This window comes from Oryzias latipes, chromosome 3, assembly GCF_053564925.1.
Source record: "Oryzias latipes strain Hd-rR chromosome 3, Olatipes_Hd-rR_3.1".
In the NCBI taxonomy this organism is placed as follows: Eukaryota; Metazoa; Chordata; class Actinopteri; order Beloniformes; family Adrianichthyidae; genus Oryzias; species Oryzias latipes.
Genome location: NC_136239.1, coordinates 32,490,966 through 32,515,242, shown reverse-complemented (window position 1 = coordinate 32,515,242; position 24,277 = coordinate 32,490,966). Strand labels below are relative to the sequence as shown.

Below are 24,277 nucleotides of genomic sequence, written 5' to 3'. Positions count from 1 at the left end.
AACAGCGATAAGTATATTATTTGAGGAAGCCTTTGATTTCATAAAATCATCCTTTAGCTATACCTGACCTCTCCTCTTTGAGGATCTATGAAAGCTCTTTGTCTGTCTGACCAAAAAGCATCAGCCTGCAGTCAACAATTTGCCTGCAGCTGTGTCTTTGAGAGACCAATCACCACAAATCTTTAAAGACAAGCAGATAAGAGTCATTTGGATTTCTCTTAAAGCCATTTGATTTCTTTAAACCATAATAACTTGATCTTGCTTCCCCCTTGTTGTCAAAGATAATAACAGTTTCCAAGTTATGCCGAGAGCAAAACAGACAGTGGCATCCACGACTGCAGGGCTCAGTTTATCATCAATGTCATAATCATGCTGAACAATTTGCTCAAATTCCTCATCAAATACAGCTTTTTGTGACCCAAAAAAACTAAATGGAGAAGGAACACAACATCACAAAAACTGAAAGTGCTATAGCTTCATAAATTACAGTGCACATTTGAGTTTTTGAGTTTGATGGCCTAAAATGACTTTGGAAGGAACAAGAAAAAAGGAAATTGTATTGCTTTCAAGCAAGAGGATCGGCATTGGCTTTTGAAATCCCAGGGTAATAATATGTATGCATGAATTCCGTCCTTCTGGATGGGTGACATTTACAACACAACTTAATTATAGACCTAAAAGCCATCTCTCCATTCTTCTTGACAATTCGCCGCTCTATTCAACTCTGGCAGCAAGTGTTGCACTTTCAAAGTACTTTGAGGAGCAGCACCACAGATAGACGGATGTTAAACTTCTCGGCCTTTTTATTGGGTGAAGAGGGGTGCTGAAAAGCCTCTGAGTAGCATAAATTTACATCAACAGGGGACAAAGCTTCAACCATGGAACAGATAGCACTGTCAATTTCAAGGTCTGTCTCATTCAAATTATGGGAACCTTATCCCGAGTGGGGTGCCTGGCAAAATAATTTGCCTTAACTTTCTGTAGTGGTTGCGTGAAACTCTTGCGAGGGTTGTGATAGATGCTGATATCAACATATATGAGAGATTTTTTTCAGGTGGTTCAGACTTTTTTTTTCATTTCACGTCAGGAAAACCTGACAAAAATGAAGTGATCGAGTTGGTGATAACATGAACAAAAGCATGGAATGCATCGCATGTGATGAGAGAACGAAAAAGCTTATGTGTGGGCTAAAAGAAGGAGAAAGGAAGTGTAAGCTTGAAGAGTGGATGAAACTAGTGATTGTTTGACACGACAACAGGGGCCTTCTTTAATTTTGTGTGTTGTCAATCAGCTGGAGGCATTTGAGCAAACAGACAGGAAACCAGACAGGAAGAGTGGGACGGCAAAAGAGAAAACAAACCATGAAGAAATAAAGGTTGTGGGCCAGAGGAATAAAACGCAGCACTGCACCCAGCAATGAAAGGAGGAAGGGGCAAAGATAAGTGTGAATTTCAGCACAACAGATGCCTTAGTCACATGTACCGAACAGGTCCTGTGGGTTTTTGGATTGTCCCGGCTTGTATAGAATCCGTAGATGCAGCAGCAATTTAAAGGGAACAGAGGTGTGTCTTGTAGTTCCTTAGTAGCCCATGCGGCCACCTTAAGGGATTTCATGAAAATGAAATGTACAATTGTCGTGAGAGTGGTAAATGTATTGTGAAAAATTCATAAGGATAATGTAAGCTGCACAGATTTATGACCAACGGGTGATGCTATTGTACAGTGTCCTCATGCCGCACTCTAGCTATTAGTAAGGTGCACGCACTGACTCCTCACTGACCGCGCACAAATGCTTGACGCACAGGGTTTGCACATGATACATATGAGCCCGTAGGATGCACATACTCTGATTGCCTGATTTCCACATTTCTAAAAGCTGTGCAGCATGGATTAAGCACACCCCTTTCACTTGAACAGCTCTAACCAGCTCCCTATACACTATGATGGTTTAAGTAGGGTAAAAAGATTCATAATTTGACAACACGCCTGCATCTCACCTACTTTCCCCTTACGTTTTGCTTAAGTGTTTACTATACCCAGACACCCACAGCATGCCCGTAGTGAACAATTTCCATAAAATCTTAGACTTACAGGCTCACTGGGTTGTCTATGATCTTAAAATTAGGTGTGTGGGCCACCTTTGTGACCCATACAGATTTGCCCATTTTTCACCCGCATACCCCCCATATCCACCCAAATAAGGGCAGTTGTGACTAAGGCAGAAGCTTTGTATGCATTCTCAATAAGCCAGCATTACACATGATCTGCTCCTGCCTCTTTTCTACCCACTAACCTCTGTCACAACTCTGAAGGCTCATCAGAGGAAAATAAATTGCCGTAATTAGAACAAGAGAAAAGGTAGATCTCGAGCAATGAAAGGAGAATCATCACTCCAGATGTGACTGAGACAGAGATTGTTTTTTTATGAATTAAAGATATTTCATCCCCAAAATTCTACCTGCATATTGCAATATTACTGCTTTTTTTTTTATCTCGCCATGCTTTACTAATCAAGGACCACATAACCCAAGATGAGAAATCAAATTATGTTTGTTCTATGAATGCAAGCAAATCTGCCACCTGGTGAGTGACAGCAGCAAACCCCAGAGTCTGGCTGCGTTATTTACAGTGGAACATTATCAGCCAATGATGTCTCTCGGGAGGGATGATGGGAATGTGGGAAACAAACACGATTACACCCCTTTGCTTTTTGGAGGGAGAGAGAGGTGAGGTATTATGTGATGCTCAGGGTGAGAAAAGCTCCTGTGCTGGAAAGACAATGTATAAGATCTAGAGGGAAATAAAAAAAAGAAAAAGGGCTAAATGATGGGGTGAAAATACAAAAAGAAATGCAGAACAAAAAGGAAAGAAAAAATGTACAGAAGGTGAGAGGAAAGAAAGTGTCAGAGTACTGACAATGAGGCACAGAAAATAGCAAGTGGGAAATAAAAAAAACTGTTTAAAAAGTGGGTAGCTGAAGGTTGAATAAACAGTTACAGAAGTACATCACAGAGAGTGTGGATGAGCGCGCCACAGGTAAAACTAAAGATAGAAAGATAAGAAACACACATATAGCCATGTAGGGATTAAGAGGGAGAAAAGGTGAAAAATGTGTGGGCTCTGACCCTTACTGGCCCCATCAGGCCCTCGAAGGACGGTGCACTCCTCGATCTGGCCGAAGGTCTCAAACAGCCGCCGCACGTCGTCCTCGCTCTGCTGCTTGCCGAGCATCCCAACAAACAGCTTCCTGTCTTCTGCATTGGATGGGGTTGGGGGGTGGAAGAGGGGGAGAAAAGAAGAAATGCTACAGCTGATGGCACCATTCTGCTGAGCTAAAAAGAACCACCTTTGCGCACCCTTTCCATCCCCTACGCACCCCCCCAACACACCCAGCTTTCTTTATCAACACTCCGCTGTGTTGTTGATGTTTTTCTGTGGTGTTCTACCCCGCCTTGGTATAATAGTGACATATCCTAGTATCCAGAGAGCTATTCAAGTCTCCTGCAGTGATTTCTTATGTACATAAAGTTTGGAGTGCTGCGGATTTCAGGTAAGAGTAGAAAGGAACGATGGAAATATTTTGCCCATGTAGACAAGCTCTTAGATCACAGTTTGTCTGAAATTGAACACAGCACAACAAAATGTGTATTGTTATTACCAGAATAGTAGGCATTAAAAGAAACGGTAGTAAAACTTCAGATAGAAGGCAAAAAAATAAATAATATCCCAGGGATGTTTTGAAGAATACATGTCTTAAAAAATGCATTATGAGTCCCAGTCTGTGATTTTTATTTATGTATTTTCTTTGCATCTATTATTTACCGTCTGCTGTTCTTTGTTTTATCGACAACCTAAATAAGGGGTTCTGTCACACACAACTGATGCTCAGTTCTGCACAAAATAAATGACTGCCTTCGACAATTCCCAGAACTCTTTTCTTCAATGTGTCAAAATGTAATTACCTCATTGGTTGAGTTAGAAATGATTCATAGAATATACTAGTTCCATCTAAGTCAGAGTGGATCGTTGTTAAAAAAAAATAAACTCCTCAAAGTAATTCCCATATTACCCTAATATTCACAACTGTTTTTATGAAAGATGGTTTTTGAGCCTAAACTTTTGCCTTTAGTGAGCGCTGTAATATCACAGACCAAGGTTAAACCCTTGATGTCTGAATTGAATTTCAGCTATGAAAAAAAGAGCAATCTTTTTGTTTGCTTTCATGTAATGTTAAATTAATGTATTTTTTGAGGTACAGTGTTTTGAAACATTCCTACATCAATAGGCGGGTTAAGGGCGGATATATTTAGCCATTTGTTTCAATCACACAACATCACATCATGCTGCTTTAACTGTTTTTTAAGACATGTTGTGTGCAAACTTCCACCAGTTCTAAGAGCTGTACCCAGAAAGACATGGCCAGAGATTCAGACTCTTTGTCTAATACACCTTTGAAACGTTTTTTTTGTTTAATGCTTTAAAATATGTCAAATGTAATTTCATTACTGCAATATCTTGCATATAATTAAGTAATAAGTGTTGGTAGTAAGGTGCAAAAAATATCAGTCATGTATTGTTGATGATATAATTATATTTCTTTTTTTTTTTGCATCAACAGAACACTGCTAGTGTCGTGCCAAAAGGGTATGTCGTGAGTTTGGTATTAAAGACAAATTTTGATTAGCTTTTTTGGGAGGAGCTAGTAATCCTTATTGAGTTGAAAAACATGTGTATCTTTATCCCTTCTAATAATTTTTGTCCTTGCCTATTTTGAACTTAGCAGGGAAAAGATCATTTTAATGTAAAAGCTCCATACTGCACAATTTTCTACATTCAAGCAGCTAGATTTTTCTAATTAATCATCTGACTGCCCTGGTCTTATAGAGAATATTCATCTTCTTTACATCTTTTACATTATGCATTTCCTAATCCTTAGTGTTGTGGAATGAAATAGCTACTAGTAAGAATCTATCACTGGGGCTGATGGAAAGTGGCAGGAAGAGGAAGCGGGTTTATTGGAAATGACACTGTTGATCTTCAGTGTGAGTCATTTAGATGGTGGGGAGCGGGCGAGGAGTGGGGGAGGAGTTGCGGGCAGGAGCATCACCTGGGCCTCGACAGATGTGACGCCTCCTGTACCTGCCAGGCCCCATTAGATGCAGCTGTTCTAAAAATAAAACATCAGGTCCTCCTTTTTGCAAAAAGAAAATGGGATTCTGCTCTGTTCCTGTAAAGTTCAAATGAGACATGATCCTGCGTCCTGCTTGGCCACACAAATGAACATCAGCATAATCAATAGGACCATGCCGCCTGCTCTCTGCTGCCTGGTGTGGCGGCAGCAGTGTTTTTCTCTGTTCCTGTGGTTTTACCTGACAAAAAAGGTTTCTTAAAACCAAATACTAAGCCTGGACCTATTCCTTCACTGTTAGAGGTAACAGGGTTGGATAAGTCCCGCGACGATCACCACTGGCAGTCACATTGATGAGATTTAGCACAGGCTGTTTGGTAAACAGACATCAAGCTAGATTTTGAGCATCAGTGGCCAAGCTATTTAACTGAAAAGCAAGCAGATGGCAGACAGAAATAACTCTGGCGAGTGTTTGTGGTACCAAAGGTGAGGTGATGCAACAGTTTGCACAAACTTTGTTTCGCGTTTCTTCTTTATTCTTCAAGTTTACACATGAATGCAGATGGATACAAATTTAAGAGAAGAGAGTAGAGTTACAGACCCTCTACATCCTGTTAATGCTTTAGGACAAAAGTCTCATCTAAGTCCTGGCCTAAAGAGATCTAATGGTGGCTTTACAGGGATAATTAACAAGCCATGAGCGAGGTAATGAACTTTCCAAATGCGCTGGCAAACACAAAAATAAATCACACCCCAGCGAAGGCATTAAAGGAAGTGTGAGTGTACTTCTGAGCTCTCCTTTGGGAGAGCCACAGTGAGAAAATGAATTTGGAGCTGCTATCTTTTCATTGCCTGACCTAAGAGCGTCTCAGTCGGCCCACTGCATGCCCTGGCCAGTATATAGATTGCTATTAATTAGTCCACTTTGCACCTGTCTCCCAAGCTCTTATTGGATTTTGCAAGTTCCCACTCATCTCCTATGGCCACTTGGAAGCTTTAAATTGCCATTTTACAAATATGAATTAATATTTTGAACAGCACATTCTTTACAAGGATTCCAAGAGAGATCAATGAGTTGAAAATAAAAAGGGCACACTTTTCTCAAGAGTAACCATGCAATGTATTTGCATTTGGAGGGGTTTGACTCTTCCTCTAGAACCTGTTAAAGATATGGAGGTCTGCTAAACTTTATTGAACTGCCTGCTTGATCTCTTTGAGGTTATCTTTTACGGAGAATGACTCGTTTTAATCTTCAAAATTCAACCGCTGAGCTGGAGAACGTTTGAGCATTGCAGAACTGCTGTCTCTGTACTCTGGAAAGATCTCTGCTCTCAAATATTAACAGCATTTAAAAAAAAAAAAGTGTGAGTATGTGAATGTGGGAACTGAAGTCAATTCATTAATAAAATAGTGACATTACAAGGGAACAGCCACTCCAAATCAGGCTTGTATGTTATTCTTCTTCTTTTTCCTCAAATGTGTCATTTCCAGGCTGAAGGTGGGAGCAATTGTGTGGAAAATGGTTCCATGTCAGTCTTCAGCCATGTCCAAACTGAGGTGACATGTGGACAGCCCCACTTTGTGAATGCAAATAAAAAGGGAGAGATCAAAAAAGTTATCAAAACACTACTGACATCTGACAATTGCTTGTCTCAGGAAGCCTTTTCATTTCAGTGCCCGGTATATTAAAAATTAATGGATTTTGCACAGACGCCATATGCTGTCAAGAGTGATGCTTCTCCCTCTGGAATAAAGTGCTACTTGTGTTGAAGGCTGCCGTATATGCATATAGATTGTGCTTTTCTTTTTCGCTCCTTCTCCTTTTGCATCTCCTACTCGCTACATATGTATCTTTGTTTCTACCCTCAATCGCCATTCCTCACACTTGCCTGTCCCTGGGAGCAAGAATCAGTTGTGATTTCTACTTTCCAAACTTTCTATTGTTGTCTGGCAGCGATGGGGAATATTCTCTTTAAAGTATTGTTCTCCCGTGTCGTCGTAAATATTCTGGTTTTTTTGTGTGGTTTTTATCACTTTATTTCCCGCTGGCAGTATAGTCAGGGAAGCTTAGTGGTGGTAAGTGTTCAGAAACCATGGACAGCTGCATTCAACGATAAAAGATGTATACTACACCTCTGGGTGCATTTCATATGCAGAATAATGTTCCAGCCAGCACAAAAAGAAGTTGTGTTTATTACGGACTCATTAGAAAATCCTGATGCTGGTACACAGCTGCCTGAAAGCCCTGCCACCAGACACACGTGAATGAACCAGTCGGGTGCAACTGCTTACTGTTGAGTTAAAGACTTTTTTATTTATTTTTTTTCAATGTGCTCAGGCCATAGGTGTCTAAAAAGAATGAAGTCTGTAAAGATTCTCAGTCATTCTGGTTATGTTATTGCAGGATTCTGTTCTTCAGGGAAACTGAACTTTAAAATCCTGTGACTACATGATGACTGACCAGCTTCACAAACATAATGTCAAGCACTGTTAAAGGAATACACTTCAGCTTAGGTTAGAATATGAAAAGAAATTCAAAAAAAATTGCAGGTTATTGAAACCCTCAATGCATGGCAGGAAAGAATCCCCACAAACAAGCCTTTGACTAGACCCCCCAGTGAAAGAACACAAAACTAAAACTATCATTCAGACGACTCCGAAAATCCTTCTAAATAAAATGATAAGGTGGATCAATTTTACCACTGATGGTTTATGTTTAGACCTGCCTTACCAGAGGAACACAGGTTGCCTTTCTTATCAAGAGAGCACAGACCAGACATCACAACGAGGTGAAGGAACAGACAAAAAAATAAAAAAACAGAATAGACTACCGGTACTTGGATAAGCAACAAAATGTCTTATAGATTAACCTTTTCAAGTCCAGTTGATTGACAAATAAGAATTCTGTGACTACGGAAAATGAGAGTGGTGACTGTTGATGATATTTGGCAAAAAAGTCATTACAGTTTCTCCTTGTGTTTTATTTTTCTGGCTTTTACTTCTATAATGGATGTGAATTCCCTTATTCAACACCCGAGACTAGAGCTTTTTTTAAACTATACAATCAGTTTGAGTATGGAAAATGGATATTTGCGCATTAGTAAACAAATGTTTTTGATGTGGCAAATGTCAATATACCTTAAGTAGTACTGGGATGTGCAGTATATTCCATTTTTTTCAAAAGCTATGAATATGTAAATTATAATTTTTGAAGGTTTTTAAACCTCTTTATGACTTTTTATTTTGCCAATTCCACATTTTTAAATTCTGATTAAGTTTAGAAAAAACTAATTCCTGTTGTTGTTTTTTTGTTTTGTTTTTTGCTTTGGTTGAAATTTTAGTTGAATAAAAATAATGTAAAATGTTATTTTTCCTTGTTCCCTAAACGGTTTCAAGCCGTAGTTATAGGAGCTAATTGTTTAAATGTAATCTTTCCGAGAAATTCTAACAAAATATTTCCCAAATGTTTTTATAAAAGTGACTGCTGTTTTGGGACCGGCTTCCATCAGGTTATGTGAGAGGCATGAAACAAGATTAAACAATTCTGGTAAGGAAAGATCCCAGAGGTATCTCCCACTCTGTGCTGCATATTTTTGGCTAAATTGTATCATATTTCCTCAACTACAGAAAATGACTGATCATTCTGTGCCAGGAAACTCCAAATTTTCATTATCATGTTTTTTTTTCTTCAACGAATCGGCATTTGAAAGCCCCCATAAACAGAGAAATCTGTGCACCACGAGGCTCATTTTTGGGGTGTATTCTGCTTAACTTTATATTTTTTTAGGTATATTCCTCAGGTTATTTAATCATTTACTTTTATTTATTTATGTTTCTCAACATCAAATTTTTATTTCAATAAAGTAAAGAAGATGCTTTCTGGCTCTTAGAGAGTATTGAATTGTGGCATGTTCATTTAATTATTTAAATAATTAAGAATCTTTCTGATACAGATTTGAAAAAGAGGGTCTGTGTTTCATTATCCCAGACAAAGCTAGAAACAGCCCTGAACTTTCAGCTAAGTTTGGGCTAAGTTTGGTGTTTAAAGACAGTAACAAGCTCTAAACGTCAGATTATTTTTCTGGTTTCCAGAAAAATAAATCAAAAGCAATTTAGGATGCGATCAAAACAGCCTCTATGACCTATTTAGAATATTTATGAAGCAAATTGTTTTAAAAAAGTCCAGAAATTCCAGAACGAGAACTTGCAACAACATTGAGTAAGTTTCTTTGGAAAAGCTGATTACAATATGTCCTCAACATAGTAGCCCAGTACCAACGGAAAGCACACAGGAATGACTTAATGGTGTGCAAATCATACTTAGAACTCATGGCAGAGAACATTTAAAACATTGAGCCAAACATGTGGAACAACTGTGTGGACAAAATATAAGCAAAAACAAACTTAAATTGCCTTAAAGTGTGGTCATACCAGAGTAGTTAGGCCGGTTAAGTATGAAATTTGATTAAGATCAAAGTGCTTATTAAAGTAAACAAAGTTATTATACCTGTTTATTTTGAGAGTGTTATTGACCAAAACAAGCACTGGCAAGTTGGGAAAAATGCACAAGAAAACACTGGGTATGTCGTAATCAAAATCAGGTTGGTTCCACACAGTCCTACAGACTTGGTTCTATTGGGCAGGGAAGCTGACCATTTTGGTTTTACTACATTGCACAATCAGAGGATTACCTGGAACTACCTAGAAAAAGTGTAGATTTACACCCATTCATTTAGTAGTGGTATTGTCCAAAACAAATTCTGATCACAAAGCAAAAAAAAACAACCACAACACATTGATGAAAACTGGTTAGCCCTTCTGATTATCATATAATTCATGCTTGGACCTCCTCACGGCACCACTTTCACTTTTTGTGTTATTTGTAGTTCTTTAGATATGGATTGCAGCTGTTTTTTGTGTTTTTTTTTTCCGTACAAATGTTTTGTGACACTTTATCATTTACACCACTCAGTGAGTTGGCCTCATTATAAAAACTAAGATAAGCGACTAAAGAATCTGTCATATTTCTTAGGTAGATTATCTAGTACAAATAAAAGAAAAACAAAATAATCGAGAAGATATCAACATGATAAAAGGTTTCCGACTTATGAAAACCAGCCTGGTTGAGAGAAAAATAAAGTTAAAAGCAGTGACCTACTTTAAGTTATTCCGTTCATTTATTTAACCTTATTTAATTTTTAAACTTGTTTTCTTCCTAATAAGAAGAAAATGTTGGTAAGTCCCCATATTCTGTCGCCTGTATCCAAGTTATATATATATATATATATATATATATATATATATATATATATATATATATATATATATATATATATATATGTATATATATATATATATATGTATATATATATAAACTGGAGAAAGAAAATCAAGAAATAACTAGAAATACCTATACATACATACATACATACATACATACATACATACATACATACATACATATATATATATGTATATATATATGTATGTATGTATGTATGTATGTATGTATGTATATATATATATATATATATATATATATATATATATATATATATATATATATATATATATATATATATATATATATATATATATATATATATATATATATATATATATATATATGTATAGGTATTTCTAGTTATTTCTTGATTTTCTTTCTCCAGTTTTTACCAGCCTGCATGACCATAGGCCAAAGGGGATCCTCTGGCTTAATTTGCATGTAAAGTGAGAAAGTGAGGCCCTCCCCTGTGACCTGCCAGGTTGAACCAGCCTGTAACCTTCACTCTTCCTGACTCGTTGAAGTATGGGATGACAACATAGTCCTTAACACCTTAAGGTTCTGTCAATCCTTTCACTTCTCAGCTTAGGTCAGCCTACTGAGAAGCAGCAGGTTGACAAAAATATATAACCTGTTAAACAGCCCTTCTGTCAAGTGAAAGGCCTATGGACCTGAAAAACTTTCAGATCAGGCATCTAGTCATTAATTATAGATATTGCTTATAGTGGAAAAACTAATGTCTAGTGAGGGAAAAATGAAAATACTGTAATGCTCCTTCAAATATTAAAGAAAAACTCTAATGTGATTAAGCCAGTCTTTTAAGATGGACGCACCTAGCAATTGTTCGTTAGCATATATGGGACCTTTATTGAAATTTTCCTTAAATTCGGCCTAGAACTGCTTTGGGCTCATAATCAGAAAGGTTTAGGTTCAAGTCCATTCCTAGTCGCAATCTGCTTGGGACAAGAAGGGTATCCCATGTAAAATCTGCTGAGTCACTCTGCAAATGACTTTGTTGTGTTGACCCTTGTAATGTTAGGCAGCCAAAATATTAGAGTCTGTAATTTTCCTAAAAGAACATTACAGAAAAAAACGCATCTTATTTTTACTTTAAATCTTTTCATGATCCAAGAAATCTCTAAAAAGAAATAAAGTCCAGGCATGCAGTCTGCAGTCTGTAATGGTGGATCTAAATCAAGAGATACTCCACTATCATTTATTTCTGCCACTGCAAGGACAATTTGGATAAACCTTTCTCATCCGGAGTGGAAGCTTGAATATGAATTTTTTTGAATAGGAACTTTCCCAGAATTATTCTTAATAATTCTAATTTGTAAAGCTTTAGCTGTTGAGATAAATTCACAAATACCAATCAACAAATATCCAAACAAGACCTAGTGGTAATCAGAGATTTGATGTTAAACTGACATCTGTAAAAAAAAAAAAACAAATAATAAAAAAATCCAATAAGATATGAATCTGGGTTAATCATAACAAGTGAACAAGGGCGTTATGATTAATATTGACAAAACTAAATGTTAAGGAAGGTTGCTTCTTAGGACAGAGGTAAAAACCATCTGATCAGAGTTAATAAAATGAGAGGGTGTTCCTAGCTGATACATCATCGTTCTAATCATTAGTATTGGTTTGAGAAGTGGGACCTGGTTCAAGATTGTGTTTAGATTATAGCCATCTCCAATCATAGATAATCTGGCCCCATCTTTCCTTCGCAGACACAGCAGCAGACAAGGTCAGGGGGAAAGGATTCCTGGCGAGGCAGAGATAGGGATAGGGCGGCTCGGAGATGATTTACTGCTGAGATTCACTCAGCTGCCTCCATCACCCTCCGTTAACTTTCTCATCCTGTCATCTCTTCCTCTTTCGCTCTTTCTGTCTCCTATCCCTCACTCTTTCGCATTCCTCCATGGGCCTTGTAGTGAATCTCACTTTCACTCACAACCACTGTCTTTCTATTCCTATTTGGTGAAAAGAATCAGAGAAGTAAGAAGGAACTAAGAAACTAGCCGCGGTTACATGGGCAGAATATCTTGATCGGATCAATGGTCGGGTTAAAATTCACCCATGCACATGGGCACAGAAAACCGTTTTCCGATTAGAACAAACGTTCCCATGGCTCACACTTTCGGTCGGAATGAATAATTTGGGCATGCGCAGTAGTGTAAAATCACCCGGATGAGGAAATATGTCCCGTTGTAAACAAACCGCTGCCACAGACAGACAGCATGTGCAGCAGCTCCGTAATACGAGAGGATCTTCCAAACGTGCTTTTATTAATGTTATGAATATTATGAAGCACCTGTTCGCTCATCGTTATATTTAATCCGTGTGGTCAGTGCTTTTTTGTGGAAGAATTAAGCTGGAAGAAGGGTTAGGGCAGGCTAACACGGGCTAACATCATTAGCCTTGATGGACACAAAATCCAGGACCGTGCGAGAAACGCAACAATCTGCATCTTGGCTGCACGTAAATGTGTGGGAATAACATCAGCCTTTATTTTGTCGGGACACAACTGGAAACACAAATCCACGTGATTGTTTAAACAGTTTTTAAGGACTGAGCGACATTTATTTCTGCTCTCAAAAGTTCACACAGACCGCCCCAAAGCCACTCTGTGAGCTAGCGGCCCGAGCTCTGTTCGAACACGGTTCCTCCTGAGTTCTGCAGCCGCTAACCCAGAGCGGCAGGACGGCTCGCAGTCTGAATTCTCCCACACATAACAAAACAACAAAACGCACACGTAAAAAAGCATCTTCCCCCCCCTCAGACACAAAATTATTAATCCGGCTGCTCTGCTCACTCGGGTGCCAGTGGACCGAGTGAGCGTCGGGGGGCACGAAGCGCTCCTGCCCCGCATCTCCCTCGTGAGGGGTGAAAGAGAGGGGAGAGCCAGCGGGGCGAGAGCGGAGCGGCGCTTTTCACGGGGTGTCCGCAGAGCAGCAGGTCAGTCCCGTATGAGCTCCAAAGCTTTCTCTCAGCGAAACACCATCTATGCATGACGTAAAACAGAGCAGTAGTGACACACGATCGGAATGACCGTTTACATGCTCCACGATCGGATAAACGATCGGTATAACCCACCTATCTCGATCGGAAAGAAATTCTGATCCGAACGAGTCTGATCGGGGCAGAGTATTCCGAACGGCGCGTTTACATGATGCATTTTCTTTCCGATCAGGCGTTCATTCCGATTACTTTTGCCCATGTAAACGCGGCTACTGAAGGCAACAAAATCTGAAGGAGGTATGCTGGACAACATGTTATAGCTAGAAGGAGAATGTGTGGAAGAGTTTAGTTTAGTTAAGGGACAACATACAGATGCAGTGACTAAGACGCCTTTAGTTGTGTTTTCAGCAAATCTGAGGAGAAAAATGAAGTCAGACGTGAGTCACTGTAATAGACGGTCAGAGAATTAGCTTTGTGATCTGCAGTGCCAGTTCCCCCTTCACTCACTTTATGAGCATTGGCTTTACTTCTGCTCCTGACAGCCCCATGTCCCTAGAGATATGGCATCTCACGGGTACAGAATGAACAAAAGAGGGGCTACTGAAGCCTTCAAATGGAGTAATGGGCCTTAATACCTTCACAGGCACGTAATTCGAGACCCTGCACAGGCTTCCATGACAGATAATTGCAGATGTCTTTGTAGTGATAAATGTTACTCCATTCGAGAGGTGCAAATGTCCTGGCTCAGTCCTGGGTTTGACAGCCTAGTGGCCCCTCTGGGATTGGTGTACCTGACTGGCCCTTAGCCGTCCACAGATGAATCCTTGTCTGGTTTCTCCCCCATAGTCAACCCTAGCCAGGCTGTCTATTTTCCCTTAACCACAAGCCTTCATAGTAAATCTCATTTCATTGTCAGCCGTGACTGTGGTTTACTTCCATGACCTGTCTGCTGACTTCCTGTTGCCATTAATGCTCAATATCTCTGTTGGGGCCTGTCGACTTGGTCTTATTTCACTCTGCACTGTGCCCTATCTTGTGCTTCCACATAGAAAGTTTGTCTGACAGACTGGCAGACACTGTGCTAATTGTAAAAACTCTGTTTTTCATTCATTCTGCCTGTTGACCGTCCTTCCCTTTTCTACAGAAAAGGGTAGTAATTGATATTGGGCATCATCCATCCTCCCCTCTTAAAACCAGAGATGCAATTCATCTGGGTGAGAGTGGCGACTGGCTCTCTCCCAGGCCTTGTCGGTCAGACTTTTCCTGTTTTTAGATGGCCGTTAATTAAAGTGCCACCATGACAAAAATAAGATCTACACTGGGGTGTGTGTGGTAATGGAAATAGACCATCTGAATCACACTTGACCACATAAATCACAAAGTGGCTCAGACTAATCTGACCTAGCCAGTCTAAATCACCACTCTAAAATGAAAGCACAGGGCTGACACAAAACAGTCCAATTAGATTGGATCCAGCCCGTGTAAATCTTTAACTGGCTTAATCTGTATTAACCTCAGTGATGTTAGTCACAAATCGCTTCAAAATGATATAGTCAATCACTGTGTCAGTCAGTGTATAGCTGCTGAAAAGAAACTGCAACAGATTTAGCACATAGCAAAGCAGATTTGCATAAATTAAAATGATAATTTGTACTTAAGCAGGCATCTTTATGCAAAAAAAGCAAAGGAGTACATTTGTCTATTATGTTCATCTTGGAATTTAAAATCATACAGAATTGTTGTGTAATGATGAGAAATATTGCACAAGTCTGTTACGTTCAGGAAAAGAAAAGCAGATTGTGATGAACATATATCGTTCTTTTTCTGTCAACCAGAATTTTGCATTTAGTTATTAATAGCTTTTAACCAAGTTATATCCCAAGTTACTTAACACCCAAAATAATTTCCCGACAGACTTTAATCGTGATTTGAAATATAATTGGTACGATGAGAAATTATAGTGAATAAATCATTGTATTTTTAGTATATTTTAAACCTTTTTTTTCTTAAGTTAATTTAGGTCACCATTTTTTTAGTGCTTTACTCCCAAAGATATCTTAGAAAAATTGTGTGAGAAAATGTAAGAACTTAAACTCCTAGTGTGATACATAGTCTCACTTAATTTACTGTGATGTATAGGCCTATATAAAGACAAGCCTAAATGAAATAATTTGGGTAACATGTTGCAATCTGCACTGAGCTCTGTTATCAGAAAACAAGGTTTACAATTTCACTGCTAGCCTGACCACAGCTCCATTAAAACTGACTTTGTGTTAAATGTTCTCTCTTAATGTACAGCAATTTTTTCCACTGGGGTGGGAGACAGGGATCATTTACTGCACCATGTATATTGTCAGAAAAAAGTCTTTCCTGTTGCAAAGTCCTGAAGCAAAGTTTTCTATTTGTGTTCTGAATTAAAACCCAATTTAGATACTCTTATGCCAGATTCACACTGGTCAATCCGAGGTGCGTCACCCTGGGGACACCCATGGGGAGTCCATCTCACATCACTACTCCATTCCCCTCTCCCCCCTGGCTTCCGCAGGAGTGGTTTGCCCTGCCACTCCTGTGTCATCAACATCCAAAACTTTGGCAATCAGACCCCATGCCCTCTCCTTCCACACTGAGTCCTTATATAATGCATCTTTTGTGTAATAAATGATGTTAAGTTTTTGTACTTACGAATATTAAACTTTTGTTGTCTATGGCGAAAATGGACAACAGTGTTATCAGTGGCATTAAAGTGCATTATCACGTGGGCACGTCACCTTAAATATATAATAAAAATTTCATTAACACTAAAATGTCATGAAGAACAACAGATTTGTCCCTAAAGATAGTTGTGTCTGCAACCCTGCACTACCACAGTCTCTAGTGTGGGAAAGCCCTTACGTAAACTAAAACATGCATTGCATGTGCAAGGTTGTTCTGAAAAGTGTTTCTTAGTAGCTGTCTCCATATTGAGACTATTTGTTTTTTTAGTTAAAACAAAAAATAGTGTTTCCTGATTTAAGAGTATGTGACCATTACCTCACTTTTTGCTATAGATGACACTATTGCTATACTACTGCAACACTTAAATTCTCATGTGACTGACTGAAGAAAAATCTGAGAGGACTGATTTGGATCAAATACCAGCCTGATGTGGAAAAAAGTAAAGTAGTTTACTGTTGTATCTTTGTGCTACTATTAAGCTTGTCTATAACAAATACAATGGCCTATTATAGGTGCCTTAAAAGACCATGCAGCACCAGGATGGGCTACTTCAAAGATTGATCATTGATTTTACAGTCACATAGTTTCACAGGCATTGTCTTGGACATCCAGGTGAAGAGAGAAGCTGAGTGTCAAATGATCACTTCCCGGTAGTTAATTGGATCCAAAGATTGTTAATTAAGATGCTTGCATTAGATGGCATGGAAAGGTGTTTTACAGACCTATTCTACTCAGGGCTGGATTAGAATCTCAGAAGTCTCTCATATAATGCCTTCATTTGGCTTCATTGAACAAAAAGTGGGAATGTTTTTAGTGCAGCGCTATAAAACCAAGATAAGAACCAGAAAAAACAAAGTCAGACCCGATAGTCTCCCCAAATCTGAAAAACCACCAGTTTGTAATTGTTAGTTTTGGTATTAAAATTTGAAGAAATTACTTAAAATAAAATGGTTAAATCAATGACAAATACCCCTAACAGAGCTAATAATAATTGCTGACTAACAATAAAATTACTTGGGTTGAGGACTTTAACACAACGCTGCTTTACAACAACATGAAGATTTCTTGAATTGATAGAGACCCAAGACCCAAAGTCTTGGGGTTTGTGTGGCTACACTGCTCTAAAAGATTGTAACAGTCTTTGTTTATGGAGTATTTTACGCTTGTCTGTAAAGAGACTTTACAGTCTCTGTGAAGATTTCAGTTTGGATCCCCTCCACTGCAGGACTTTTCCTTACCTTTTTTGTTCTCTTTTCTTTTTGTTCATGTCTGTCTGCCTCGTCTTTGAACTGCACTGAGCGTCTGAACCTGAGACAGCCCCTCTGCTGGCACAGATGGGAAGTCAATAGAAGCAAGTGACCTATATTACAGAGTACTCTACTAACTCCCAGAGAGTCTCGAGAGAACAGAATATTAAGAGTTGGATGAACAATGTTGTAGTGTATTTGTGTGTTTGTGACAGTGCATGTGTGTGTTTTTAAGAGAAGTGTTCACCAGAGAAAAGAAGAAGGTTAATTACCTCCCCGTCCTTCGCTGTCGGCTGGTTTCACCTGGATTGGCCGGTTCATCTGGAGAGAGAAAAGTAAAGGGAGAAAGAAAATGGGAAATACCAGATTAGATTAAAATGATAGAAAAGATCACAAAAGAAAGGAAAACATAAATAGTAACGCTCCTGATATGTGTCGGCTCTGCCCTTAAATCTCTGCAAGCACAAAAAGGAGTCAGTGATGATGTTGTTAAAATACACAATTCAGCACAAGATTCCATGCCAGAATGTTTAATTAATCCAGGGTAATGTCTCTAGAGATGCCTGAATTCCCCTCACAGTTCAGCAGAATTAGCACTTTTCAATGACGGAGCCACACTGGGTGTCAGATGGCACGCAGAGATTAATGCCATTACATCAGCTCCTCCTAGTCTCACAGAGAGAGGTCCTTTCTGCCTGACCCTTGCTCTTCCTGTCCCCTCTTGGCTCCAGACTTCTAGTCACCGGCTGTAGTTTTCTCATCCCTGACCCTTATCAATTCCTCTCCCACAACCTTTTCTCTAGCTACCTTATACAGAAGACATGTTTCCAATCAGTTTCTACAAAAGTAGTCAGACAACTCTATGTAACTCAGGTGCTTTTCTCCTAATGCTATATTCGTACTGGAATCAGCAGTCACTTCCAATGAAAAGTTTATGTAAATATGTATATGTGTGTTTTGGGCTTTTGTGTTCAAAACTCTTACGTTCAAGGTTTTGAATCTGTTTTTGGCTTTAATGTAAAAAAACCATTGAACACATGATGAAAGTTAAATAAGTTGAACCTTGACCAATCAGGGACTAGGCTTTGGTAGTGACGTATGGGTAGCATCCTTTTCAAAACACAAAAGTGCCAACTGTTTGTAAACTGACCAGGGAGGAAAAATTACAGTTTGTGTTCGGCAGGAATTATATGACACCATGTATTTTATATATCAGAATAGAGCTTTGAAAGAAAAAGCCGGGAGCAAGATTTGCACCACTTTGACATTTCACACCAAGCCTTTTACACCTGTGAGAAAATGTGCTGGTATCAGGTAGCGACAGGCCTGTGTAAACACTGTTTGTTAAAAGCACATATAAAACCCGTGTTCAGTGAGATTTTGAACATTCCACACATTCCCAGTGTGTTCATAGCTTTATAGTAATTGTTGTCAATAAACCAAATAAAAAAAATTGAAGAATGGATCCATTGACTTGGTAATAATCTAGGTTTAAATAAATATTGCAAAAGTCACGGTCATAAGTGTGTTCCACTGATTCCTTGATTTTGGGTTTTGATGAAAAAGTCCAAATATTTCTGGACTCAACAGCCTCCCAAAAACTATGTCTTAGTGAGAATACCTGTTTCATCGCATTTGGCATTGTGCTTCACAGACTCAATCGGTATTTCTAACTAGGTCATTAGGACAGGTCTAACGCAAGTGTACCGATGTCTGACACACCGCACTACCCACTCATATCTGTCAGCCAGGGTAACACAGTGGGATTTGGACCCTGAGGGAAGGCAGCACTTGACAGCAGTTGACATGAGCTCAAACCATGGCTAAATATAGACCTCAGAGTAGTGGACATGTATAGACAAGCTCATACATGGTGACACCCTGGGGACATATTGTAGTCCTCTGGCAATATGCTGGTACATTGGAACCACACTCAAATGACAGATGCAGGGCAAACCAAAGGAAAGACACAAGAAGTGGCAAATAAAGTTATATTTTGAATTCACTAACAAAAACAATATTTATTCAGAAACACATTTCACCTAAGGAGTCATGCCCTCTTTAGAACCAAAAGTAAAGATCGGGCATTCAGTTCACACTGATATCATTGATGGGTCATTTATATAATTTTAAATAAAGAATTATCAATATTTTCTTTCCTAGAGGACTCACAATAACTCATTCAACCTAGAAAAACAAACCACTAGAAGTTCTTGATTAATGTGTAGCAAAACCAAACTGTGTTATGATCTTGAATGATTGCCAAACTGTTTCCGTTTTGACCATTACTCACTTGGAGGCTGGCTCCGTGAGATAGATGGACTAAATATGTAATCCTGTAATTTTTTCTTTATTGTGTGGATCAAAGGGTAATGGTTCTCTTATTGTTGCCATTTTTCTAAAGCCTCAAATGGGCAGCAGTTTTGCACCAGTATTTATGCTTTGATAACAGCCATCGATATTGCACTGATGTTTACATATGAGTCTTAGATAAAGCCCAAGGAGGGTGAAGCATTGATGTATGTGAGTGTGCTGTGGAGAGAAATAAGGTCAGTTGGAACATTTTAGGCAGTAAGTTGGGAAGTGCAGAGTGTGCGTTTTGCGTGTGTGAGTGTGTTGACAGCTGTTTGGGTTAGGGACAGAAATGGTCCCACATAAGGGGTTTATGATAGTCTGAACTCCCCAGACCCCTGTTCAGTGATCAGTCAGCTTCCGAGTCTTAAACGGCAGGGACTGGTTAGAAGGCTTCATCAGGAGCCCCTGAGCCACTGCAGCAACAAGAGTCATTTAACAACCAAAAAGTGCACTTGGGGTTGCTAAGCAACAAAGTGGAGGTGGCCGGCAGGCTTGTGAGCCAAGCTGGTCATCGGTCCACAGGCTGCCTGCCAACCAATTGGCAATCTTCACTTTCTTCTTTTTTTCCCCTTTTACTTGGTCCAAGGAGGTGACTCAAAAAAAGAAGAGAGATTTTTTTCACTCCCACCTTCCAGCATGTCCCACTTTCATGTCCCTTTTTGGGGATTGTGAAAATGAGTTTTCAGAATGGGTCTGCTGCAACTTCTGCTTCATCTTCTTGCCAAATTATGGCTTTCAGTATGTTGCCAAACGATGTTCTTGTAAGTGGTGCTCGGACGCGTCAAGTTGGCATTAAGATGCTTCTCTGAGCAACTTTATGGTGTCCTTTACATACATTTTTGTGAGCAGACAGCTGGAATGTCTAACTAACTTTAGCTGGAATGTCTAAAATATGTAGCATGGCCATTTCTTAAGTTAATTTTACTCTTATCATTTCTCTGGCTTCAGTCTCCTTTGCTCACACATTCTGATGCACACACAGAAGCACAAAAGTCTTGGGGCTCAATAACAGCAGGTGGCTTAGGTGACATTTTAATCCCTTATTACTGAGTGCAGGATTAGCCAACAGATCAAGGCAGAGTTAATTATATGAATTCATCAGAGACTAGGAGAAGAAGCTGCTTGCTTTCCCCTTGGGCCAGGACTCACCCCCACTCCTCCAACCGCCCTTTGTGCACACACACACACACATTTACACACATGCTGAAGAAAATGACAAGTGACACTCATGTCTGAGAAACTAGCCAGCTTTTTACTATTATCGCACGGACAGAAAACCATGGTAACATATGCAGGAGAGCCTCAAGAGACGCTGTAAGACAAACAACATCTACTACCTTCCATTTGGGCACAGTGAGATGAACTGCATAGATGTTAGTGATGAGGACTGTGGGCTTTTTCATCCTGCAGATGTGTAGCTGCCGAGAGTTCAACCACCCCCCGTCTTGCTTTATCTTTGTCTCCCCCTGCCCCTTTGGCCTCCAAAACCAATATGCTTCCCACCACTGCTCCTTAATGGGTTGATCAATGCTGACAAATAGGCAGCTCATGCTGTCTTGCTGGGGAACTCGCAGCTCTGTGCCCCTGTGCAGCTGCACTTAGAGAGGCCATCTCTCTTTCTCCTCATCTCTCCTTTTTTATGTCTTTCTCATTCTTCCCCTCACTTTTTGTCTGTATTTTCCCTTTCTTCATGCTCTATTTCTTTTATGTCTAAACATTCATTTTTTTCTCTCTCTGATATAGTCTCCAGGGGGGAAATCTATAGTTTTCAGACTGTTTTGATGACAAAAAGTTAGCTGGAGTCAAAGACATATGGTGAACCAACAGTGAAGAAGAAAGAAACTTGGTTGGTTTTTATCCTAAATTATGGTGGGTAAAATTCAGAGCATACGCACTTGTGTTTATGTTTTCATGCAGTTCAGTCTGTGTGACTTTGTCTGTTGTGTTTGACTGATACTAGATAAGCAAAGTCAAAGACAGACAAGGACACACTTTGACTTTGATCCTGTTTGACCAAACTCTTTTTATATGGGGTTGCTGAAACTGATGCAATACAAATTGCATAGTTTGTCATGGGTTATATCTTTACCATGCTACTAGCCAGCCAAATCTGGTCTTACACCACCAGCTTAGTCCAAGACTTTAGATAAAACTGTTTTAAATAAGCTTCTAAAGTTCGTTAACTGACTAAGAAAAGTTAATTTGTCTTTTTTTTATTGTTGTATATTGTTTGTTCATTTTGGGTAGCAGCAATTAACAGCAGCTAAAATAAATTAAGGACTAAAAATAAAAAGATAAAAGTGAAAGAAGGAAAAAACCTAAAATTACAATACAAAAAAACTGGAAAATAAAAACCTTCACACAAAGTTGACCCTGTGGATTCTCCGGGGTTAAACTGATAAAAGCACAATATAAAGATGTGTCCACAAAGCAGAATTGGCATTCTTAATCATTTACTGAAAATACTTCTATTTCTATTTTGTCTATTTTACTTCATATGAAAACTGAAATCCAGTGAAATCCATAAATTCAAAGATTATTCCAAGCAAAATCAGTGTATAATGATAAATGTCAACTAAATAATTGTGTCTTTTTGCAGCTGCTGCTTTAGTTCTTCACTAAGTATCAACTAATCAGCTGTGTTGGTAAATGAAGACAATCGCTGCCATATCAGGAGGTGATCCTTAACTGTTTTTTCTGTTACTTTATTTCTGGGTTGACAGTGATACCAGTCATCAATACACAATAAATATTCTAATAAATGATAAATATAGACTGATGCAAGGAAATACTATACATCTTTATGTACAATTGTGTAAAAATCCAGCTGGAAGACAATTCAATGATTACATGTTTACTAATGTGAGCCGCTTGAAAAAATATATGATTGTGTTATTTTGTGTATGAACATATCCATGAGGACCCACATATTCTGTCTGTGGTTAGTGAACATAGTAAAGGAAACGTGGATTAATGCATGTGAAGAAGTAATTATCTCCACACAATTGCATACGTTAAACTCATATTTGCTTTCTTTGATGAACTGTATACTATTTTATAACTAAAATAATTAGAGCCATAATTCTGCTTTACCACATCATCTTGCACGTCATTAACTTTGTCCTTGTTATTTCATCTCAGACCCTTTCAAATAATCAGGTATCATTGTCTTGATTAGTCATCCATTGTTTGATGCCTCTCATTATCATTCAGCAGTTTCAGCGTCAGTGCATTCATTAGAGCTCTTGATGCCATTAACAGACTTTTTTTTAGCTCAATTAAAGATGGGTAATGCCGAATGACTCTTGGTATAGAACCAACAACGATCCATTAGCAGCAGTTGAGACAGAGACGCATCATTCCAAACTGAGATGTGATAAAGCTCTGACCTTTGATCATTACAAAGCTATTAAGAAATCCTTTAACCTCTGTCATTTTTCACACTGTCATTCGAGAGGATTAATGATTTAATCTCTTTCTCTGAATGCAAATCTGTAAGAATTTATTTTGCTTAAGGGTCATGGTAAACCTGCAAATCCCAAATAGTTTTCTTGGAACTTAGTTTTTGAGACATGGACTCATAAAGGCAATTACATTTCAAAATGCTAATACAAGGAAAGAGTCGATCTTTTGTTCGTGTATTGTTCAAGTGCAATCATTTTTTTTTCATTCCTTAAACAGTACATAGTCCTCTGAAATATTTAGATTTTCCTTCAAGCTTATAACAGAGTCGCAGATTTCACTCGGCCTGCACTGTAGCAGTGTAAATTACTGTTTCCAACACCCATCGCTCACACTTCAGGACATCCTGCCCCTCATTTTTGTGTGGAAGGAAAACAGAGCCAGCACTGTGGGAACGAGTCTTTCCCTCAAATTGGTGTGTGAGTTCACAGCGGCCTCCCTGTGAGACCAGCCAGACAGGAGAAGCTGGCTCTGCTCTGTGTGTGTGTTGCAGGATATGGCATTGAGGTGGAGTGATCACACTCCGCCTATCTCCCCAGAAAGCACATGAAGGAAGGCTGCGTCTGCCTCACTGTGAGGAGGAGTGAGAAGAGGTGCTGACAGCTCAGCAGAGGGCTGCTGGTGGCAAAATGCAGCATGTTTTAACTTTGAACCCCAGTTCCTATTTAAAGACCAACTACTGAGGGTCGATTTGATTAGGGATGAGGGTTAGCAAACACTGAAGACAAAAAAAATATGGAAAGAAGTCTCTGATATTCAGTTATGACTCTAACCCTTTGTGGGATCACCTTGTTTGTTTGTTTTTTGCTTCTATTATCTATGTTCATGAACCCCCCCTTCCCCTTTACGCCTTTTTTTTAGTCAAAATCTGTAAACCAATAAGTAGATCTCTGGTTATGTGAGGTTGAACTCTTTTTAATCTTGTGGACTGCAGTCCAGCCTGCATTCGCAATTGTCCTACGCTCTCAACCTTCATTTCTTTCTAGTGCATCCAACACAGCAGGCCTCCTGTGGAGGTGGAACACAGGAGGCCTCACAAAAGGCAAAAAGTGGATGAGCCATCAAACTGTTGTTATTGTCTGCACCATAAAGCCCCTGTTCCTCCTCCAACTGTGGATGGAT

At 39.1% G+C, this 24,277-nt stretch overlaps 1 protein-coding gene across 17 annotated transcripts in view; it reads right to left on the bottom strand.

Annotated features, from left to right (window-relative positions):
* Nucleotides 1–24,277, bottom strand: part of celf6 (CUGBP Elav-like family member 6) — a 149,020-nt gene that overhangs the window by 35,985 nt on the left and 88,758 nt on the right. For 13 of the 17 annotated variants that reach the window (XR_911651.4, XR_013654916.1, XR_013654917.1 and 10 more), the window contains exons 3-4: nucleotides 17,611–17,659; nucleotides 3,126–3,254 (exon numbers count right to left, since the gene is read on the bottom strand). Coding sequence is in view for 12 of the 17 variants with exons in the window: in XM_011493216.4 (XP_011491518.1) it covers nucleotides 3,126–3,254; nucleotides 17,611–17,659 (178 nt within the window). In the remaining 5 variants the exon portion in view is untranslated. The remainder of the gene's footprint in view (nucleotides 1–3,125; nucleotides 3,255–17,610; nucleotides 17,660–24,277) is intronic. The other 4 variants (XM_078944636.1, XM_078944637.1, XM_078944638.1 and 1 more) reach the window with 1 other exon arrangement.